General features: G+C 51.4%; 6 protein-coding genes across 6 annotated transcripts; 3 read left to right on the forward strand and 3 right to left on the reverse strand.

Moving 5' to 3' along the window:
• Positions 1-73: 73 nt before the first annotated feature.
• J4E78_001738 (uncharacterized protein) lies at positions 74-1,901 on the reverse strand (the record flags this gene model as incomplete). Its single annotated transcript, XM_049362392.1, has 4 exons — positions 74-416; positions 466-893; positions 947-1,573; positions 1,626-1,901. 4 exons carry the CDS (start codon positions 1,899-1,901, stop codon positions 74-76), a joined length of 1,674 nt encoding a protein of 557 aa, XP_049224984.1.
• A 3,235-nt stretch (positions 1,902-5,136) lies between these two features.
• On the forward strand, positions 5,137-6,418 carry J4E78_001739 (uncharacterized protein; the record flags this gene model as incomplete). Its single annotated transcript, XM_049362393.1, has 3 exons — positions 5,137-5,335; positions 5,439-6,193; positions 6,248-6,418. 3 exons carry the CDS (start codon positions 5,137-5,139, stop codon positions 6,416-6,418), a joined length of 1,125 nt encoding a protein of 374 aa, XP_049224985.1.
• Positions 6,419-7,183: 765 nt separating this feature from the next.
• Positions 7,184-8,683, forward strand: J4E78_001740 (uncharacterized protein; the record flags this gene model as incomplete). The annotated part of the gene is given in 5 exon segments (XM_049362394.1): positions 7,184-7,190; positions 7,210-7,364; positions 7,524-7,823; positions 7,870-8,487; positions 8,516-8,683. The coding sequence occupies 5 exon segments, from the start codon at positions 7,184-7,186 to the stop codon at positions 8,681-8,683; spliced, it is 1,248 nt and encodes a 415-aa protein (XP_049224986.1).
• Positions 8,684-10,838: 2,155 nt separating this feature from the next.
• Positions 10,839-12,896, reverse strand: J4E78_001741 (uncharacterized protein; the record flags this gene model as incomplete). Its single annotated transcript, XM_049362395.1, has 6 exons — positions 10,839-10,933; positions 10,989-11,186; positions 11,234-11,529; positions 11,585-12,206; positions 12,275-12,635; positions 12,705-12,896. 6 exons carry the CDS (start codon positions 12,894-12,896, stop codon positions 10,839-10,841), a joined length of 1,764 nt encoding a protein of 587 aa, XP_049224987.1.
• An 857-nt stretch (positions 12,897-13,753) lies between these two features.
• Positions 13,754-14,386, reverse strand: J4E78_001742 (uncharacterized protein; the record flags this gene model as incomplete). The annotated part of the gene is made up of 3 exons (XM_049362396.1): positions 13,754-14,073; positions 14,123-14,249; positions 14,300-14,386. The coding sequence occupies 3 exons, from the start codon at positions 14,384-14,386 to the stop codon at positions 13,754-13,756; spliced, it is 534 nt and encodes a 177-aa protein (XP_049224988.1).
• A 5,458-nt stretch (positions 14,387-19,844) lies between these two features.
• On the forward strand, positions 19,845-20,480 carry J4E78_001743 (uncharacterized protein; the record flags this gene model as incomplete). The annotated part of the gene is made up of 3 exons (XM_049362397.1): positions 19,845-19,964; positions 20,017-20,248; positions 20,308-20,480. 3 exons carry the CDS (start codon positions 19,845-19,847, stop codon positions 20,478-20,480), a joined length of 525 nt encoding a protein of 174 aa, XP_049224989.1.
• Between the last annotated feature and the right edge of the window lie 555 nt (positions 20,481-21,035).

The raw sequence follows: 21,035 nt of genomic DNA on the forward strand, positions 1-21,035 counted from the left end.
TTGTTGAAAGCGGATGATTGATATACAATTAATTACAACAGGCAAAACGGCCCCTTCCTTCGCCAGTGGATATCTACGCAGTAATGAAGCCCTCGAAGCCCTTGTCCAGTGCACTTCGCGTCATCTCGCTGTACAGTGGGAACCCGCCGGCGAAGTTCAACTGCTCTCGAAGTTTGCCCGGCACGTTGTCACCCATGTACCATGACTTGGTCTGCGGGAACAGTGTCTTGTCCGAGAGCTCAGTGATCTTCTCCCGCCACTCCTTCTCTGCCTCGTGTGTAGCATCACAGTAGTTGATGCCTTGCTCTCGAAGCTTGACCATGGCATCGACAATCCAGTCTCCCTGGACCTCAACGCACGTGGGTCCGTTGGAAAACGCCGTCGGTCCCTGAGCACCGTAGAGGAAGAAGCAGTTGCTATAGTCTAGTCAGTATCTGCAGTAGTTGAAAACACTTGAGAACTTACGGGAAACCACTCAGGCTCATACCCAGGTACGAGTAGGTACCGTTCTTCCACTTTTCTGACAGCTCAACACCGTCGACATCCTTCAGTCCCATGTTCTTCATACCACCTGTCACTGAATCGAAGCCGGTTGCAAGGGCGATGACGTCGAACTCGTGTAGAGTACCGTCAGCCAGGACAATACCCTTTTCAGTAACCTCCTTGATCGGGTTCTTGTTCACGTCGATGACCTTGTTCTCGGGCTTGTCGAGCATCTCGTAATAGTTCTGCTCCAGACTCGGTCGCTTGGTACCAAAAGCATGCGGTGGCTCCAGAGGCGCAAGAATCTCACGCTTCTCAGGATCCGTTATCCGGGCCCGCGTCTTCTTCGCCCAGAAGTTGTAGGCTTCGCGGTTGGCTTTGTTGTCGAACAACAGATCCTTGTAGTTTGCCTGCCATCACAGTAAGTGTCTGCTGAGGTAGGGGCTTCACATCTATCGCTTACCAGCCAGAACTCGAAACCACCGTTCTCCCACATCTTCTCATAGAACGCCTCGCGCTCCTCGGGTGAGTCATCGAAGGTGTTCTTCTCGATGTAGTCGTACTGGAAGCCAGCGAACGTTGTCAATCTTTTCTTGAAGATTTCCTGGTACTCGCCCTGCTTCCGTCTGTCCTGTTCCTCCTTTGTGAGAGCTTTCTGTTGCATTGGGAGGCAGAGGTTGGGCGTGCGAACAAATTGGGTTATACTGGCGGCTGTCTTCGATGTCTCCTGGGCAATCTGAACACCTGTCGACCCAGTGCCAATGACGGCAACACGTTTTCCCTTGACGTCTACTCCAGATGCTGGCCAGAATGAGCTGTGATGGATCTCGCCCTCGAACTTGTCCATTCCCGGCCAGTCGGGGAAATGACGCTTCGCCGCGAAGCCCAGAGCCAAAAGGAAATATTTGCAGCGCGCTGTCCGGCCATCTTCGGTCTTCACGACCCATTTCGAGGAGGGTTTGTCGAACTGAGCCTCGACAACTCTGGTGTTGAATGCGCAATCTTTCTTGATATCCAGCTTTCGCTCGACGTGATCGAAATACTGTTGGAGCTCTTCCGTACCGGGGTATCTGCAGGACCAATTCCAGTCCTATCCGCCAATGTCAGTCTTCGAATAGCGATCCACCAAGATTGTCACATACCTTCCAGATCTCGGGCATACTGTATTCGTAGATGGGGACCTGGGAATCGACCCGAGCACCGGGATAGCAGTTCCAGTGCCAGATACCACCAATGTTGGAACCAGCCTCCATAATCTTGCACTTGAAGCCCTGCTGGCGGAGTTTGTGCATCAAATAGACGCCGCCGAAACCGGCGCCTACAATCACAACATCGGTCTCGAGCTCTTTTGCATAGTTCTCGTTATTCGGATCCGCCGCTTCGTTCGTCGCACCGATGTCTGTCCGGAAGTGGACCATTGTGGGAGGGGTGGTTCTTGAATAAAGAGGAGGTTGTGAGATTGGAAAGCTACTGTCGATCCTTTGGATAGACACATCGTGGGCGATACACTCTCTATATATACGTCAACGCACGACATACCCCTCCTGCGCGGATCCTGCATGACCGCCACGCTATTCGCGATCCTGCCACCGTCTCGCGCCCGATAACCAGGGCGAATTGCGTTTCGCCTGTGGATGCTGCCACACTCCAGTAACGTTTCGAGACCATGTCGATCTCCTCTAGTATCCCATCCGACCGGACGCCCTAAGGGAATCAACGGAGATGTCGCGTGTGAAGGCCTGGTACTGGATGTGTCTGAATGCGGAAACACTCCGCGGCAGCGCCACGCACAGGCGATCGATACGGTTGCTCTCCGAATGTCTAGTTTGCGGGGTAGATACAGCTACCCCGGTACCCCGCATAACACCGTTCTGTCAAGGCGAACATGATGCCGACGGAAACGCCGGCTTGCCGATTCTGGTAATTCGAACAGAACAAATGTCAGTGTTGTCGGGACTCTACTCTAAGAGTGATCGTATCACTGTTCTGTCATCCATGGAGCTGCATTTGGAAACGCTTTCGACTTCAAGTCGCATCCGAGTGCTAGCATTCACCATGCGAACACATACAGAGTCAATGACTCGTGTTCGGGGTCGCAAGCTTCAAGCGCGATGAGTATGCACTAATCTGCATCACATGGGACCAAATAAGCCCGACGATCGTATTGTCGCCTAGCCATTTCAGTGGTGTATGGGAATCTGGATGTCTCAACATGCGCAAATGCAGGGCATTCAGATGTTACCGCCCGGTCCGAAGGAAATCTGCGGAACCGCATCCCACAACGATCGAATTTGGACACATGCACGGACTCCTGAAGCCACCCGGACTGTTTATAGGACTGGATGAAAGGAAACTCGCCTGATATCCTCCTCAACGGACAAACAAACTTCTGGTACCTTCTCACACAGGTAATAGTGGTGTACAAAATGTTGTGAGCCATTTACTGACTTCGTACATCGATCTTTAGGCATGGTTTGGAAGAGTTGTACTGATCACAAAGCATGGACGTAGCTTGACGATGCATCTGCTAAGCATCGAAGAAGAGAAGACTGCCATACACCAAGAGCTTCGCCATGTTCGTCGTGGCAAGGTGCGACCCCAATCGCGTCAGTGAAGAGCTGGAGTGGAGTAGGATGTCCACTTTGTAAATGGCCTACCTGACTGTCCTGGCTACATTTCGAATGGACTATTACGGTGTTACCCCCCCAATAGTATCTGTTCACGATTGACTCAACATGGTTGTCATGATGGATTGACCAAGCGGCAAGTGGATGTTCTGGCTAGAGCTTCTCCGTTCTTCTAATGTTCGCTAAGAGACTCCCATCCTGTTGCACTAACGCGGAACATAGCAAATCGTTCAAGCAATCTTTACTCGAGACCATGCCAACTCTCTAACTGGAGTACCACAAGACTTCATCCACTAAAGACGCGTTTCATCAAACCTTACTATCGCTTTGGGCATCCAACTCGTGAGGATCGTGGCGATCGTGGTCTGCCAGTTCTGCGGGAATTTGCCCTTTCTCACTCACCTCATGGCATGTGCCACCCCTTGATGCATCCAAGGAAGAACCGTCGGCTTCATACAGCACGGGTTTACCATGCGTGTTCCTATAGCGGCGGAACAAGAAGAAGGCCGCAAAGGCTGAAGCTAGGACGACTACCGGGACAGTGATACCTGTGGCTATCGCGACTTTCCGAGAAGTGTTCTTGGGAGCAGGCGTCGACTCAGGTGAGGTAGTGGGCTCGGGTGATGAGATAGGTGTTGTTGAAGTGGGAGTTGAGAAAGCCGATTGCAGGGTTGATGCTGGAGAAGCAGAAGATGATGATGGCGGCATTGAAGTTGTTGCTGGTACCGATGTTGTAGCGGCTATCCCCATGTCAGCTCGTTCATTTCTCACCCCAGAACAACGGATTACTCACCGGCGATCTCAGCCAACTTAGAACCTCCGATATCACAATAGCTGCTAAACACTTCCAGCGCCGTCGTGTTTTGCGAAGGGTCGTCTGGACACTGGGTCATGACATGAGCTCCAATCATGCTGGAGAACTTGGCAGAGCTCTCGTAGCAGACTGTGATACAGAAATTACCAGGTCAGCGCACGTCGCAGCCGCAAGCTTTGTTCCACAATGGCAACTTACAGCAAGTAAACGACTGGTATGAGCCGCCATCCCCGCACCCCCATTTCATGTTACGCACGATAGTCGACAATTCGAGCTCGGCACATGTTGCGAGCAGCTTGTATTCTTCAATCTGATCAATGAAGATACTCGTAGGACCACTAGCGCCTGCTACGCTGACCAGGGCTAGGAGAAAAGCAAGAGCGGGAAAGCCTCGGCTGCCAACCATCTTGGTGTATGCTAGCGTATCTTACTGGAGAGATAAATCGATACAAGCCTTCTTTTTTCACAGCGGGAAGGCTAAGGGAAGAGTTGTGGAGAAAGCGAGGTTGGCAGCGGACCGGCGTATTTTGTACGCAGGGCGTTTTCGCACATGTCGCAAATTACCCCAGCCTTCCTTCGCTGGAAATGGATGTCTGGATGTGATAGCACGGGCATGTGTATGCACATACTTGAACCCGAGACGGCTGAACTCTGATTGAACGCCCATGTACGCATAAATAGACTTTCACCTCAACACACCGGCAAGGCTGAAGAATTGTGCAGCAGCAACAACGCCGAACGAGAAATGATCGGGGTCTGATAGTGACGGGTGAGAACATGGCGTTCTCTTCGGTGCCTGCCATTGACTGGATCCGGCGGGTGCGTCGCCATTTATCTCTAGAGTTTCGATCGGGCCAATAGGGGCGGCCTTGGGGGCGGCCCAGCTGCATGCACAACGTCTGTGGGTGCACTCCCGCAGCTATCACAGACAGCCACCACTATCAAGGCTAGCTCACCCGTAAAGTTTCGATGAGATAAAATTAGCTGGTAATTTGAGGTGATGTCAAGGCAAGTGTGGCTGGCAAGGCTGGCCCCATATGTCTCCAAACCATCAACACAGGCGCATTCGACTGTATCCGGCCCCTCGCAAGGTTGACCTGGATGGCCACCATGGCATATATAGTCTTTAGGATGCAAAGACTGAATTACTCACCAATTACTAGCCACATCTGTTTATAACTCGTATACATCTACGCACCACCAACTTTCACGATGCGCAGCCTTGTGGCTATCACTTCCTTGCTGGGGCTATCGACAACGGTAGTCAACGGTTTGGTACCAACTCGCAGGCAAGCTTCAACTTCATTCGCAGGAAGTAATGAGTACTTTCTTCATGCCCTTTCTGCATCCGAGCAGAAGGAGTATGTTGAAACTCTTGCTGGATGGGGCGCCAAGGTCCTGAGGCTTTGGGGTGAGTAGCATTTGAATAGTTATGAACATCTTTTGGAATAATTCTGCATCCTCTTAGCAGTGGATTTGAAGGAAGATCTGCAGTACTGACAATGGTTTTGTAGCGACGAACGTTGCCACAGGGTGCTTGAAGGGCAGCACCATCGAGAATGACGTGCCAGCTTTCGAAGCGACGGTTGGTGTGTACGATACGACCGTTCTAGATAAGCTCGACGACACTCTCAAACTCCTGCACGACAACGGAATGAAGGCGATCATATCTCCCCATAACGCCAATACACTGGGCGGCAGCGCGGGATGTGACGCATACTGCCAGAAGTATGGCGACGCACCTACCTTCTACTCTTCATCCAACGCCAAAGCCGACTACGACAACAGACTCAGCGAGATGCTAAACTACCAGTCACCAAACTTTGGCAAAGCCTGGAAAGATATGGAAGAGGTCATCATGGCTTTCGACCTCCAGAACGAGCCGCTGATCGGGCAGATCGACCTGTTGAACGCCAATGACCCGGACGACTGGCTATGTGGCCGTGCTGGAGCACTGCGCAGCGCTCTTGGATCCTCCAACATCAAGGTTGCCACAGGCGGTGTCGGCGGCTCTCACTACTGCTGTGATCACGAGTTCAACACGTTGGAGAAGGCTATGCAGTGCGATGCCATCGACATCATCAGCATGCACGGATACATGAGCAAGGCATCCGACTGGGCGTACTACATCACCGGCGACAGGGAAGTCTTGAGCGGAGCGAGAGCTGCAGGCAAGAACATAATGATGGAAGAGTGGGGCGTCTCGGTCGACTACCAGGACTCTTTCGATACGCAGGTTCAAGTGTTCAATGATGCTGGAGTTCCTTGGGTAAGCATAACAGCTGTGAATATCTGATGAAACGCATACTGACGTAAATTGTAGTTGTACTGGCAGATAGTCCCTGGCTTAGACGGCTCTGAAGCTGGCGCGCCCACCAGCTGTGGTTATGATAGCTTCGAGATTGGTTTGGGTAGCTCAAAGGGCGATGTCGCCGGAGGGATTGCTGCAGCGAGCGCAGCTTCGGCAGCACAATCTTGGGCGGGTTATTTGTGACAAATTCAATTTGGCTCGCGAGTGTTTTCTCGGTTGCGCTTCCTTTCGTTGATGTATTTCTCCTGAAAGTGTAGGGTTCGGCAAGCGCGTGCCATTCCCTCGTGCCACTCTTTAGTTTGATCATGTTATTCATGGATACACGACCTATACCATTGGAATGAGTTGCTTACTTCATACCTAATAAACTAAATGCGTTGCTCCTTCAGAGTTGTTGCTGTTATGGCGCTGCGTGGTGGAAATTCAGGATGCGCGTTGCACTTGCCAAAACTCCACGCACCGACAACGCGTCGACATGACGTCAGAAGACCCACTTTTCTACTGGCGCGTCTCCCACGCGTGTGCGCACCCGAAAGTTGCGAAACCTCAGAGCGCGAAACGCATCCTCTAGGCGCTATATTGCTCTGTCGGTCTCGTGTACTCATGACACAACAGATTACTCCAAACATCACGACTTTGCTCAACGGTCTTTGACCTCTGCTTCTCAACAGAGTAGGAAGCGGGACGGATGAGGCTCGGTATGAGTAGTGTCCAAATGTCTTTTCATATCCATTGCTGTTATATGGCGTACCCTTGCATCATGCAACGCACGGGGCGTTCGCCGTCTAGACGCCTTTGTGTAACGATTAGCGAGTGAAGGCAAACACAAATCGGCATCGAGTAATGCCAAACTGATCACTCACCTTCCACTTGTCTCACGAATATCAGCCACACCAAGGAAGCGCGAAGTCATATCGAACTTTAAGAAAGCATGGGCTGGCGCGACGAATGGCCCGTTGGATCGAACGGAGAAGAGTACGACGGCAAACAGATTCTGACACTGGTGCGGGACAATGCTAGTCCCTTCAAAGACGTCTGGAACATCCAGTTGCTCATCGATGAGATTGAAGAGAAGCTCCAAGTTGAAGTAACAGATATCCCGACTATCGATAAAGGCTCCAACAATTATGTACGTGTATGGTCATGGCTACTCTGGGGCCAGCTGATCTAGCCCTGCGGCCCAACGCGATAGGCTCGGCGGAGATGATATCGACGCTAAATGCCATTCTAATTCAGCTCGCTTGCCAACCATAGTTTACTGATATGTGCTTAGGGATTTCACCTTCAGGTTCGTGACGGACCGGACTTGGTAGTTCGTCTATCTCGCGGCGACGTCAACATGCCGGATTTCGATGGCTTTGTCGTCGAGCGGCAGATCGCTGAAGTTGAATTCGAAGCAGCCACATATGATCTGTTACGGAACGAAGCAGAAGTCCGCGCGTCTCACCTGCTCTATCACCGCGCACCGGTTCTCAAGCCGGGTCCTAAAGTCCAGATACCAGCAGATCTCTCGGGTCGACGCCTCTTTGTGTTCGAACGATCAGACGGCACAAACAATGTGTGGAAAGGGCTCGATGCTGAGGCAAAGGTATGAGTCATTATTCGAGGCGTTGAGATATACTAAAAGCTCTCAGACCGTTCTCCTTGATCAGCTCGCACGCATGCGTGCCGCCCTCTTCAACTATTGCCCACCCTCTGGTTTTGCAGTCAAGTACCTGCATAGCCGTATCTTTGACTTCAAACCAGATGCTTTCAGACTACCCGTAGCGCCTACTCGCGAATTCTGGATACACGTAATACAGTCAAAGATTGAAGCAACAATCAAGAACGGAGGTGACATGATTGGATGGGAAGATGATGAAGAAACCGTGGGACCTGTCGCACTGGCAGCGAAGCAGTCTCTCCTCAGAGCGATACCACATCTACTGCCGCAAGAGAACTCCGACATCTTGTACAGGCTAGTGCTTGAGCACGGTGACTTTGGGATACACAACACTTCGATCATCACAGACGACATCTGTATGCCCGAAGTCACGTCGCTATATGACTGGGAGACAGCATGCATCGTTCCAGCTCTACTAGCTGACCCACTCGTCGCGGCTGGTCCTGTGGATCTAATTACAAACGAGCGTGCTGAGCCGGCTGTCACTAGCATACCTGGATCATCGACGGCTGCGGAACTAGAAGCATATGCCACCTGGTCGCGACATTACATCAAGGTTCGTCTGTACCGAATCCTGCTTACCATGATGGTGCGCTAACACCTGGTACAATGAACAGGAGTTGTACACGCATGCGCCAGATTTCGAATTCGCGATCAAAGCGGGAAAAGATGTGCGCTATCTGTGGTTTGCGTTGCGCGACTGGCATGGTGGTGAATCTGAACAGTTCTTCGGCGACCTTGGAGCTTGGGCAGAGGCACGATTGAAGGATATGGGCATCCCGTGAGGTACTACCACCACGTCGGGCCTCTATGTGCACAATTTGCTATCATTCTGAGAGGGGCCTGTAGTGAATCGTGAGATAATGGTGTGGTATGAGGGGAAAAGATGTTCACTTCATGACGAAAATGAAGCCAAAAGCATACAACAGCGGGAGTTCGTCAGTCATTGATCAGCAACCAATGCACTGCTCAGCTCGGCTGAGCGGACGCGACGCAACGCGATCACTATTCATTGAAGCTCAGGACATTTGACGGACGTCAGTGGGGTGGCAAAAGCTGTGCTCGGCGCGAATCGAGCTCGCTTTGATCTTGTCAGGATTCTTGGGTCGCATGTTCAGTCGGCGCGTGAAGCTCACCCAGCGCGCCGATGAACTAGCTTCCTTTTATAGAATTGAGTCGCATCGCAGGGAACGCGTCAAATTTCTTGTGATAGTTTAACGCGTAGCCTGGTCTGAAGCTTTTACTGGAAGACATTGTGTGTTGCTGTTCTAGGAATTCGGAGTGTTGCAGTAGTTTCGGCAGGTGCGGCCCTGGCGGGAGGTGGGGTGGCGGGGTAGCTGTCTACTATGAGTTTAGCGTGACTGCTTCTGGTTAATACGGCGCATGCCCCAGGGACAATCGCGCGCAGCAAACAATCGTGGGATCGCAAGAAGACAACCTTCACTCCCACCATGACATTGAGGAGGATACTCATCATTAAACCACGTCTCATCCAGCCCCGTTCATCAGGAACACCTGTGTGAAGAGCTACGTCTATCAGTCTGACTACGAGATGAATCCGGATACCAACAGACTCCCATGCCCCGACTGGGTCGTTGTGCTTAATTCAAACGTACAGTAAGTGTACCAGAGCTGGCACGAAAGCATCAGTTGTTGATTACCGGTTTAACAGCGTCGCAACACACCGAGCATGGTTCAAAACGTACACGCCCTTCAAATCAGAAGTGGTAGTCTATGCGGACATGTTTCCCATACCCTGTTCCGTGCTGGGAATAGGAAGCGTCGAAATTCCGACAATACGCTCGCCCGATGCTTCAGGTGCATCCTCGCACGGAACCATCCTCCTCCACGAGGTCTTGCACGCGCCTGCAGCTATCTACAACTTTTTTGGGCAGCCTCTCTCCACAGATGGTTATACCCTTGCGTTTGGTAGTGACAACCCGAAATCTCTAGGCACTATCAAAGACCACCAGGGTAAGGATGTCGCCTATCTTGACGCCGAGCACCCAAAGTGGGCACCCAAAGTGCGCTGTGCACCAGATGGAACTACGCTCGGTCCATACGTGTTCCAGAAGAACGATGGTGCGCCAACGCTCCTAGGTGGCCATTGGAACGAAGCCGAAGAGCGCAGGTGGCAAAAGTTCAAAGCTAGAAAAGAACGACCCATAGAGACGGCCACTCCAGACGAACAGCCTGGCGAAGCAGCGTTACCGAATATCTCTCCCCCAATGCACACAACTAGAATTCCCTCGCGAAATGCCCCCTCAGGTTCGAACGCGAAAGACAGAGAGCAACCCACTTCAGGGCGACAACAACGCGATCATCTTCTTCTTCCAAAGCCTGCATTCTCTCACAAAAAGAAACGACGGGCCCCTCAACATCGACAAAGTGCACACCGGCAAGATGCTACGTCCCACAAGACCGAGGAAACCACTGCTCCTAAGAAATCCTATGCTTTAGAAATCCTCATTGCGATAACTGGTATCTCGGTAGCTTGGTGGACGATGAGTGGTGTTCGCGCTTGAGAGCTTCGTGGTGGGTCTTGGGCTGGTGGGGCGGACGCGCGCAAAAAAAAAAATCACCACCACAATGGTGCAAAAAAGAGCAAAAACATACAACAGCGGGGATTCGCTAGTGGTCACCCACCTAACTACTAATCCGCCGGTACACTGCTTGTATATGGCTGAGCGGACGGGAAGCCTAATTCTCAGTGTCCTATGGTCGTATGTGAAAGGACAGAGATTTTTCTGGCTTATAACGTGACCCAAGACCTCACGTAACCGAAGCAGAATCAATGCGGTGATGACAGGGATAGATGGCTCTAATCCGACAAGAACAACAGAGTATAGAAACAAACATAGTAAACGACAGTGCAGGAATCGAAGTCCACATTAATACACCCCAAGCGATCCCCTCCAACAATGGCCTTGTGACAACCTCCTACCAAAATGTCAGTTTATCCGCCACCCAATCCGTTACCGCAAAGAAAACATTGTGGCGGTGGAAGAAACTCCGGTTCTTCTTGCCGAGGATATCTATCAAAGCACGGATTAGCCACTGCCCTCGTCTCACCTTCTCTCTGAGACTTACACATCGGAATCGTCAACGCACAAACAGCGACCTGCGCACTCCCGACGGCGATAAACAGGGTCTTGATTCCCCCACCACCACCTACCCCACTCCGCCGTCCAGCTTCAACGACCCAGTCGAAGCCTTTAAACGTCAGGGCGAAGGAGAACACGTTCTTGAAAACGAGGAGGCACGTGAAAGCTTCGATGGACATGCCGCCTATATACGTCAGTATCTCAAAGCATGGAGTGGTCTCGGAGACTTACGATGCGCATCGACAATGTATAGCGCACTGGCGACAGCACCACACACCATACCCATAACTACGAGCGCGAAGAAGAAATCTGGCCAAAACCAGCCGTACTTCGCCGTATCTGCGCTGGTCCAGCCGAAGCCGTAGATACCAGCACAACCTAATATGAGTTGTGGGATCACGAGCACCATGCGGAACTCGGGTTCGTAGACGCCGTTATTGAGACGTGTGAGCAGATTGGCGGACCAGTCGCTAATCAGACCGGTGAGGGCGAAGCCGAGGAGTGCACCGATGAAGGCGCCTGTATACCTTGATGGGGTTAGGACATGTAGGTGCAAAACATGAACGGAATGTATCAACTTACATGTATCCTGTCTCCTTCTCTCCAAACCAAAGCGGTGGGCCAAGCATAATTGCTGCAAGCACAACACCGATAAGGACCGTGAAACCGATTAGACTGCCTTGGATGAGACAGGCCCACAGTATACCCGGATGCAAGAACAGCGAGAACGGCCGCAGAAGGAGGTGCAGATACCGGTCATCTGTTTTCCGCCCATTGAACGGCTTCATACTTTCGAGAAAAGTAACCTTGCGTGGCGAATCGCCCACCGAACGTTGGTCCGCAGAGTTTCCAGCTCCTTTTTCATCCGTGTTTCCAGCTGCTTCGTGTTCAGCAGATGTGCTACTCGACCCCCTATTACCCAGGATTTTCATCTCTTCTCCATCCTTAACCAGTAAGTTCCCCATAGTGTCGGTGTCAAATTTCTCTTCCCTCCTGAACGCCGTTTCCGGGCAGAAGAGTATGATCAGCGGTAGCATGATCCCCGAGAATATGGCGACAAAATAGAATGTCCACTGATATCCGATTGAATCTGCAATCACTCCTACCAAAACTGGGGTAAGGAACGCGCCTCCAAAGACGGCGAAGTTTGACAGCGCCATACGGACTCCGCGCTCGTGGACGTGATACATATCGCCAACACTGGCTTTAATCGAGATACAAAGTTAGTGTATGCTTCAAGTAGGATTCAAGGATATCCACGCTTGAACTCACCATTGACGAGCGCTTCGAATGGCGCTAGGCCCACGCCTTGAAACACCCTCGCCCATAGAAACCCAGCATAATTGTTTCCTATCGCGCCACCCCACGCACAACTCACCACGACTATCACAGTTCCTAGAATGTACACATGTCGTTTTCCCCAGATACGCGCTGATGGCACGAAAAGAAAGCCTGCGACTCCGACACCCAAGAGGTGGTAGCCGGTCAATAGAGCCATGTCGGTTAGGTTGTGACCAAAGTAAATGGCGAGGGAGACAGTATTGGCGGCAAGAATGGGAGAGAGGGTGCTTGCGATGACTGATATGGAGGATAGAAGAAGGAGAATGATGTCGCGACGACGAAGCGACCAGTTCTGGAGTATCAGTCAACTATGTGCACTTGCCTAGATTTTGTGCCAGAATGGGACGTTTGAAAGACGTACAAGCGGATCATTCGGATCATCACTCGGCTGCGGAACAAGCAGTATTGTCCCAGTTTTGTCGTACTTCAAGCCTGACCTCCCTATGATAGTTCCTGCATTTCTTTCGATTTCCCTCCGCTGCTCGCCTTCCAATACCTGCGCGGTCCCAGGGACCTGTTCGAGCGCATGGTCAGAGAGGATGCCGAGACCCATTGTCGCACGACCTTATGAGTGCTGAGTGCGGTAGAGCGTCGCAATAGCTACGTGGAATGCATGCGCAAAAAAAAATGTAAGGGAAAAACGGAGTAGGCTGGAAGTGAGGACTGATGATGAAGGCTGACAGTGATGGATGCCGGGGATGTTGAAGGGTCGACGATCTGGGGTGTGGAGATCGTCCAATGGGCCGCGGGAGCTGAACATGCTTCGGTGGAAGGTAGCTAATGGCAAATAGTAGCGGCCGAGCGCGTCCCGACTAGGGGCCGACAAGGCTTCAACTTCGAATGTTCAAGAATAAGCCGCACGGGCACGGGATTAGGCGGATCAGCTGGATTATCCCGCAGCACGTCGTGCAGTCGCAAACAAAAGATGGAGTCAGTCAATGTGTGCGTCTGGAAGATTGTAATCATTACCATCGCGTTCTCAAGTAAGAGAGTTGCGGTGGTTTCACGCCAAACAAGCCGTACAGGCTTTCCAGCCTGGTATCATCGATATATGTAGTTTCATAGCACCTCCCTTTGAGGGGATACATCAATTAAATGTCTCCAAAGAGGATACATCCACAGTCACTTGTTATTACAGTTTAGCACTAATGCTCCAGATCTACTAACAGTTGTAAATGCCGAAATAGATTATGAAATTAAACAAAGAAGTTTCCAAACTGTGGAAATACACTACAAATAAACCAGGCCATGTCTTCGGTGTGGACAATCGATGTTTGCAAGAAGGTTTTCTTGAGGCGCAAGTCGGGAAGTTGTCTGGTACACGACGCGTCAGGTGCATGGCTGGGGCTGCCGTTCGAACAACGGGCGCTGGGCAAGTATCCAACAGCGTACAGTGATAACAGTGTTCTCCTACAAAGCAGCGAGCAGTCCGACCATGGCAAGTCCAAGACCGACTCCAGCGCCTGCAGTCTGGATGGGCGCTGCTCCAGTGTTGCCAGCCGCTGATGCTGAAGTGGCGGAGGCGCTTCCTGAAGGGGTCATGGAGGCGGTGCCAGACACTTGTGTGACAGAGGAGTTGCCGGCAGAAGGGGTCGCGCTGCCAGACGGGGCCGCGCTACCAGACGGTGTTGCGCTGCCAGATGCTGTCGCGCTGCCAGACGGGCATGAGGGTTGGGTGTTGACGTCGATGTTCTGAAGTTTGCAAATCTCGACACCGAACTGAGTGGTCGCTGTGATAGTTGTTAGCTGGCACGGGACGCGAAATGGCAAGCGACATACCAGCGATATCCGACTGTGAGCAAGTAGCGAACACACAGCAAGACACAGCGTCGATAATCTTGCTCTCGCAAATGCATGCAATGTCAGTAGCACCGCAGCTGCCTAAGTTGCCACCGAAGCAGGCTTGCTGCGTTTTCGTTAGCTTTCGTTCGCCGGTAGTTATGGTCAATAACTCACAGCACATTGCGGGATCTGGTCAAGAAGACCTTGGGCCAGAGCTGTAGAGCTCAATGCAGCGGCAGCGGCGATAATGGAGAAGCGCATGTTGGCAAAGTTTGGTTACTTGAAAGCGACTGTGAAGTGTGATTAACGACGAGGTTTGCTTTAGACTGATACGCGACGGAATCCGCGAGGGGAAGCATGGTTTTGAAGTATCCGCCGGCCTGTGGCAGCGCCCTGAGAGAGACCTAGACCTACGATGGCTGCCAATTTACAGCTGAAGCATGCTTGGTCCCTACCTGATTGGCGGTTCGTTCCACCATTTGACTTCCCGATTGGCAGACTTCTCCACAGACAAGCCGATCCACATGCTTGATCCCAAATCCGGTGCGCACGTCCCTGTTTTAGATCCGTGTTGGGCCAAGATCGGAAGTAAGCCGGGGATCGGCTCAATTGCTGGAGAGACTGCTGATTGGTACTGGCGTACCAGCCCGACTCAAGACCACCTGGGCAGGCACTAATCTGAACCAAAGGCGCACTCCATTGTCGCGAAAGCGACCGCCGCGTTCTGTTCATACCCGAGCACGGCCCGAATAAGCCCAAGTCGATACCAGCACGTCGTCAGGTTTGAGACGGTGCAGGAAAGTGCCGTTGGGGACGTTGATGAGTTTAGGGTAACCAACTCAATCACCCTCGTCAAACAATATGAATGCCGAGCACTGTATGACTTTGGGCGAGCATTGTACCACGTAGGTTGCCGCACGCCACCTAATGCGGACTGCAAACGCAAAAACTTAAACACGGTAAGGGCATCACCGGAAGCCCACAAGTTAACACTTCGTGAGTAAACTTTGGAAGTGAGAGGACAGAGCGTTCGCCGTAGGAGCTTTGATCACCGACAGCCTCCTCCCGAGGTCTACAATAATTGCCTCCAATACTTCGACCCCCGGCGCCTTAGCAGATAGATAATGGCAAGTGCAATGCAGCTCATTCTAAATGTCGCCAGAGACCTCAACAGTAAGATTATAGACTCTTGATGCTATCAAAACCGGCCTCGGCGAGGCTTAGGGGCCGGAGTTTTCGGAGAAATACATAGAAGACGATCGTGATTAAGATTGCGACTGGCGCAATTGGCTTAGGGCGAACAACTGTTGTTAGGTGACCTCACAGGATGATGTCCGTTATGCCGAAGCTGACGGTTTTTGGCGTTCTGGAATGGTTTTTGTTGGTAAGCCGTGCGGATCTTGATCGCGCGCTTCAAACTGTTCAAGCGATAAGGAGTAGGCGACGGTGGGCGCCAGTAAGTGATGGCAGCCAACAACATATTGGAGGTCGGCATGTTGTAAAGTTCGCAGACCAGATTATCTTCTTCACTTTAGTGTTTGTGCCACGAGGAGAGAGCAAATCGGTCTAGTTCGAGTTTAGCTGGTTGAGGAGTGGTTACTGAAGGCAGGAAGGCGCACGGTCGTGTTTTCGAAAATGTGAATTTGAACCGAAACCATGCCATTCTGAACACGAAGCTGTCAATCAGCAATGCTATGAGCCTTCAGCGCCTAGATGTAGAGTAGTTTACACATTCTCAAATGGAACAAGTGGACTCCACTACAGCTTCGAGCTTGTATTGGAGATCCGGGGTTGCTAGTTCAAGGTGGGCTAAAAACCGGAGCTATGCTCGGACCATCTTATCCTCGAAGGTCATTTTCTTATCGCCTGCTGAGACCCTTCTAAACTCCTCCTTCATCCAAAGTGCGCGATTATCGACTGTTCAGCATTTTCATCACGCCCTCGTTCTTCACGAGATCTTCGGGCTGGCAGCGAAACGTCTTCTGAGTATAGGTGTGTCGCCTGTCCAGTCAGGTCTACGCGCGTAGACATCGCGCGTAGATATATGGCCAAGAAGGAAAAGTCCATCGCAACAAGTCGCATTGTTATGCGATTGAAGAGTAGGAAGGACTAATGGCACGCCTGCGATCATTCTGAGACCTGATTCCGATCCATCTGACTCACCTCGCCCAACAAACGCTCGACAAACGTCTACGACGAAATTTGCAAATACACGACTTGTCAACTAAGAAGGAGCTCTCCAGTAAATACGATGAATTGGTAAATGAGTGACCAGGCTGGTAGACTTCACTGACTAGGCTAAGCCGTCGTTCACTATCTACGTAGGTGGTTGCATCTCATGCAGTGCAGCGAAACGAGGGTCTGAAGGAACATTAAGGCCTCACAAACACCCTGGCGCAAGCGAAACGCCATGGCCAGTTTGATGCTTTCCCGACAACGAGCCCCTCACGATCTCCACACTTCGAGCGACGATGCTCTCAGATGAGGTACTACTGTCTCCATACATGATGCATCTCAGCCCGGCATAGAGCTACGATCAAGATCTGAATCACTGATTAGCTTCAGTCCATGTCCAAGATCGATAGATGGCTTACCACTGCTGGATCTACACCACCAGCAATCCGAACCTTCCAAGAGCTTCTGTCAACTTGACTGAGGTTGGAGATATCGTTCGACTCCTGCAACAGCAGTTCGGCGATACAGACGTCTTTGGAGAATACCCTAGTCGTAATTGCGCTCTGGTCCTTTTGTCGAACCTGCAGCACCACGTCGTCTTCCTTGTCTTTCCCGGTGGGAACGACCATATCAAGATCCGATCGGCGGCCAGAAGAGACATGTTTCAGCTCCGCTATGCGCTGACCATCTGGACTTTCCACCGTCCAGAGGTTCTTCATTGCCGACCCGTGATGTCGTAGGTCGAAGATCGGCACACCTGAAGTGTCTTTCACCTGTCGACGCCATGACCACGACTTCATTGGCCCAGGTCCTCCTCCAACGAAGAGCTCTTGGCCTTTCTCATCCACAACGGTGACGTTTGAGAACAACCGATCGTGGCATCTGACATAGATGCTGGTCTCTTCATTCGCGATGGGGGCATCAGAGATCTTGAAAGGAAGTGAGCAGAACTCGAGAACTGCTGCCATGTCGACTGCCAACTGAACAATGGATCTCGAAAGGTTTCAGGGGTGAGCTGGGTGCGAAAATTCACAGTCGCAAAAGCTGAACAATGCGAAAGACAGATGGGCAGGCCTCATCAACCCCTCGGTGAAGAATGAGAAGAATGCAGGTCGGAACTCGCATGCACCATAAGAACTAACTGCGCAACTCAGCAACTCTTGGCTAAGACAATGTGACTCGCTATACGCGATCTGCGATGTCATCCCTTACACAAGAAACCCCTCGAAGCATCGTGATCGGGTTTAACCGCTGCCTGGACCGCTTGTCCATCAGCACGTGGTCTCGGCATAAGCCGCCAGGGCAGAATTATCCACATACACCTCTTGTTGCCTCCTCGGCAGACGACTTGAACTCGCGGCATGCGTCTGGTATCAAGGATAGTGCAAGGGTAATGTCTCGGTGATTATAAATTTCATGTTGCTGCAAGCCATGTCACGCTGACCGGCTGCCAGCTGCATTTACCCAGACGCTTTCCTATTTGTGCTTCAACGCAGATCTTGTCTGGAGACGGAGAATACCACTGCACCGGTGTCTCGCCCAAATCGGGATTCTCAATCCAATCCTTGTTCTAGTTTCTCCATTATGGTGATGGTATTCTCTAGCTACGCCATATCCATACCACCTGCGGGTACCGGAAACGGAAATGAGTCAGCGATTTCACCTCAGACTACGGCCTGATTTATCGTGCTCATCACTTCTCGGGAATGAGCAAGTACAATAACTCTGGGCGTTTCGTACATCATGTTCTTGCCACCGCTTCATTCTGGTATGCAACTCCAGCTCCATCCTGATACGCACATCCTCGAGCAAGTGATCGCCAACCCGTTTCCTCATCAACCGCTGGCATTGGATGATGGAGATGCCAGCATCTTCTCGACGAACGGCCAAGCAATCCCAAAGCGGACGATTACGCTGCTACTTGCTGCGCCTCTTACCCATCTTGTCCACTTTGAGCACACCATTGATGGTGTGGAAAGGGCTTTCGGCTCTTACCGCTTCTTCAGTGCCAATGGTATGTGTCATCTCGGAGTCGATGGCACCCGCTTTTCATAGAGGGGATTTGCTCTTCCTCTCCAATCGGAGCAACCACATCCAAGCTGGCGAAATACCAGTCGTATGGTTTGCTGGCAGAGCTTTGCCGATGGTTCATCGGGCGATCAAGGTCTCTGACATTGGTGGAGATGAAAATCATCCCTCGCCAGGGTAAAAATATTCTCACAGCTTTGGTGTAGCGATATCACATCTAACGTAACATAGGCAGTTCATAGTCACCAAGGGTGACAATAATGAAGTCGATGACGTTTCCATGTATCCTGATGGACGGACCTTTGTAAGGAGGGACGAGGTCATGGGCCTGGTCGTTGGATACATACCATACCTTGGATGGGTTTCCATTGCACTTCAGAAGATCCTTGAGGCAAAATATCTCATACTGTTGCTCGTAGTTGCTGTTATATTTGCCGGCTAGCTCAATAGTAGCTCACCTCTTGCTTCACTTCTCGGTATCTGTGTTCTCCGCAAGCCCGAATGTCAGCGTACCAGTTCAGTCTTGGCCATAACATTTGCACAAGTCTGTGTGTCTCGTATACGCATGTAGATGCCATGGATAAATTTGATGGCCTGTTCAGTGGTAGGTTGGGGCGCATCAGACACCTCCAACGTAAGATGATACATGATCATAGATCTTGTAGGGGGTTACTTTTGTGCGTACTAACCCAAGGAAATTGCCGAACTGTACTCATGTAAGACAGGTCCTTTACCTGAACGACAGTCGGTTATACTATTCTGATGAGATGACATACTTCGCGGCAACACCGATTGGACGTATGAGACGCTTGTCAACCGAGCATCGAGATGCCACTCGAAGGTACCTAGGCATCGACGCTGCGCAACTGATGGGTATCCAAGCAAAACATAGTGATTTGCACACAAAATGCAAGTGCTGCAACCGCCGTGTAGCTTGTTAAGACTTACATTGGTAAAGAGATACAGCTCGGTCCCATCTCCCCTACTGCCGCTATCACCATGGAAGTCCTGCGTCACGACTATGATACGATTCTCTTACGCGAGATCCACCAAGGATGGTAAGAAATAATCACATCACGCAAGTTGATGCCCGTCTGGATAATGCCTCACCGGAAAGGCATCTCGAGAATGTTTCACCTCATTCTGCACGGCCCAAGGCTTGGGCGTCCGACGATCATCTCTCAAAGTCATGGATACGGGTGGATGGTCTCAAAGGCTCATCCGTTCCATCTTTGATAGGTCGCAATCATCAAATCGCCTCATCGACGAAGCATTTTGACTAAACAGCCCCCACTTGCTGCACTAAACAAAGCACCTGTCTTACATGCAAGTAAGCTTCTCGATCAGAACTGACGGATAACTTGAAGGCGAGCTCTTGGAGATATCACATCCAGGAAGGCAGGCCAGGTATAAAGTCTGCCTGGTCCACCGTACAACTGTGTTTCCAGCACGCACATCTCCTCATCATTCAAGGCAACAAGTCCAGCAAAAAACTCTTCAACCCAACATCATCAACATGTTTTCCAACGCCAAAAGCCTCATTGCTCCCATTGCCCTTTTGGCATTGGCACAGCACTGCCCCGCGCCCTTCCTCGCCGCCATTCCTGCTGCTACCGCTGCAGGTATTGGCGCTGCCGTAAGTCCATCTATTCGCTACCACGAATGGAGACAACACTAACATGATGTAGAGTGCAGCTGTTTCCGCAGCTGGCACCGTCGCCGGCACCGTCGTGACTGCGATTAACGGCAAGAGGGCCCGCGATGGCACCCAGGTCATCCACGCCCGCGACAACTGGGCTGGACTTCACAGCTACGTCTCCAAGCGCCAGGATGAGGAATTCGGCACTGGAACCGCGTGGCAAGACTGCGCCGATCAGCTCAAGGGAGCTGACGTGACTTTCGAGGGCACCGGTCCTGGTGGTAAGTCCGATCTGCTCTATTACTGCGACATATTCATGTACTAACGTCATGTCTTCCAGTCATTCTCGTCAGCGGTATTCCCCCTGCGTGCATGACTTTGGCCACTGTCATTACTGGCAAGTTCAACGCTGGAAACCCTGTACCCCAGGGAACTGACTCGATCTCCTTCACTGGTCTTTCCAACGAGGACGTTCAGGCTATTCAGGATGCGCTTGATGCCAGGCCTACTTAGATGTAACGCCCAGATCTCACTCTCAAGCTCTTGATGGAAGTGATCTTCGTTGAACGGTTGTAGCTTTCTTTTCGGTTGATCACACACTCGTTTGGTTGTACGTACATGCACTGAAGTAGAAAAGAATCTTGGCCAAGAAGCTCTAGTTGACTATGATGTGATGTCGGCTTCCTTTGACACTTGAACCGCAATAAAGCTATAAGACCTACTAGGGACGAAGTGGGGGTTGCAATAAAGAAGACCTCGGGATGTTCAAGCGACTCACAACTTTAACGCATGAACCTCCGCTTGCATGGCCAGATCCAGTGACCAGACCTACCCGCTGACAGGTTGTTCCCATTTGTGTGGCCTCTTGAGGCATGCTGACATTATCCACGTCAGCTTGCGAATATGTTCTGCCGATAAGAAGGCAGACAGCCCCGAACGACCTCGCTCTTTCCTCCACCAACCCCATCCACACCACACCACCATGCTTCTCCATCTCCTCACCCCCATCCTCTACCTAGCCACTTCAATCCTCATATTCCACCTCGCTTTACACTGCCACAGCCAAGC

Source organism: Alternaria triticimaculans, assembly GCF_023758025.1.
Source record: "Alternaria triticimaculans strain BMP 0046 chromosome Unknown scaffold_2, whole genome shotgun sequence".
NCBI lineage: Eukaryota > Fungi > Ascomycota > Dothideomycetes > Pleosporales > Pleosporaceae > Alternaria > Alternaria triticimaculans.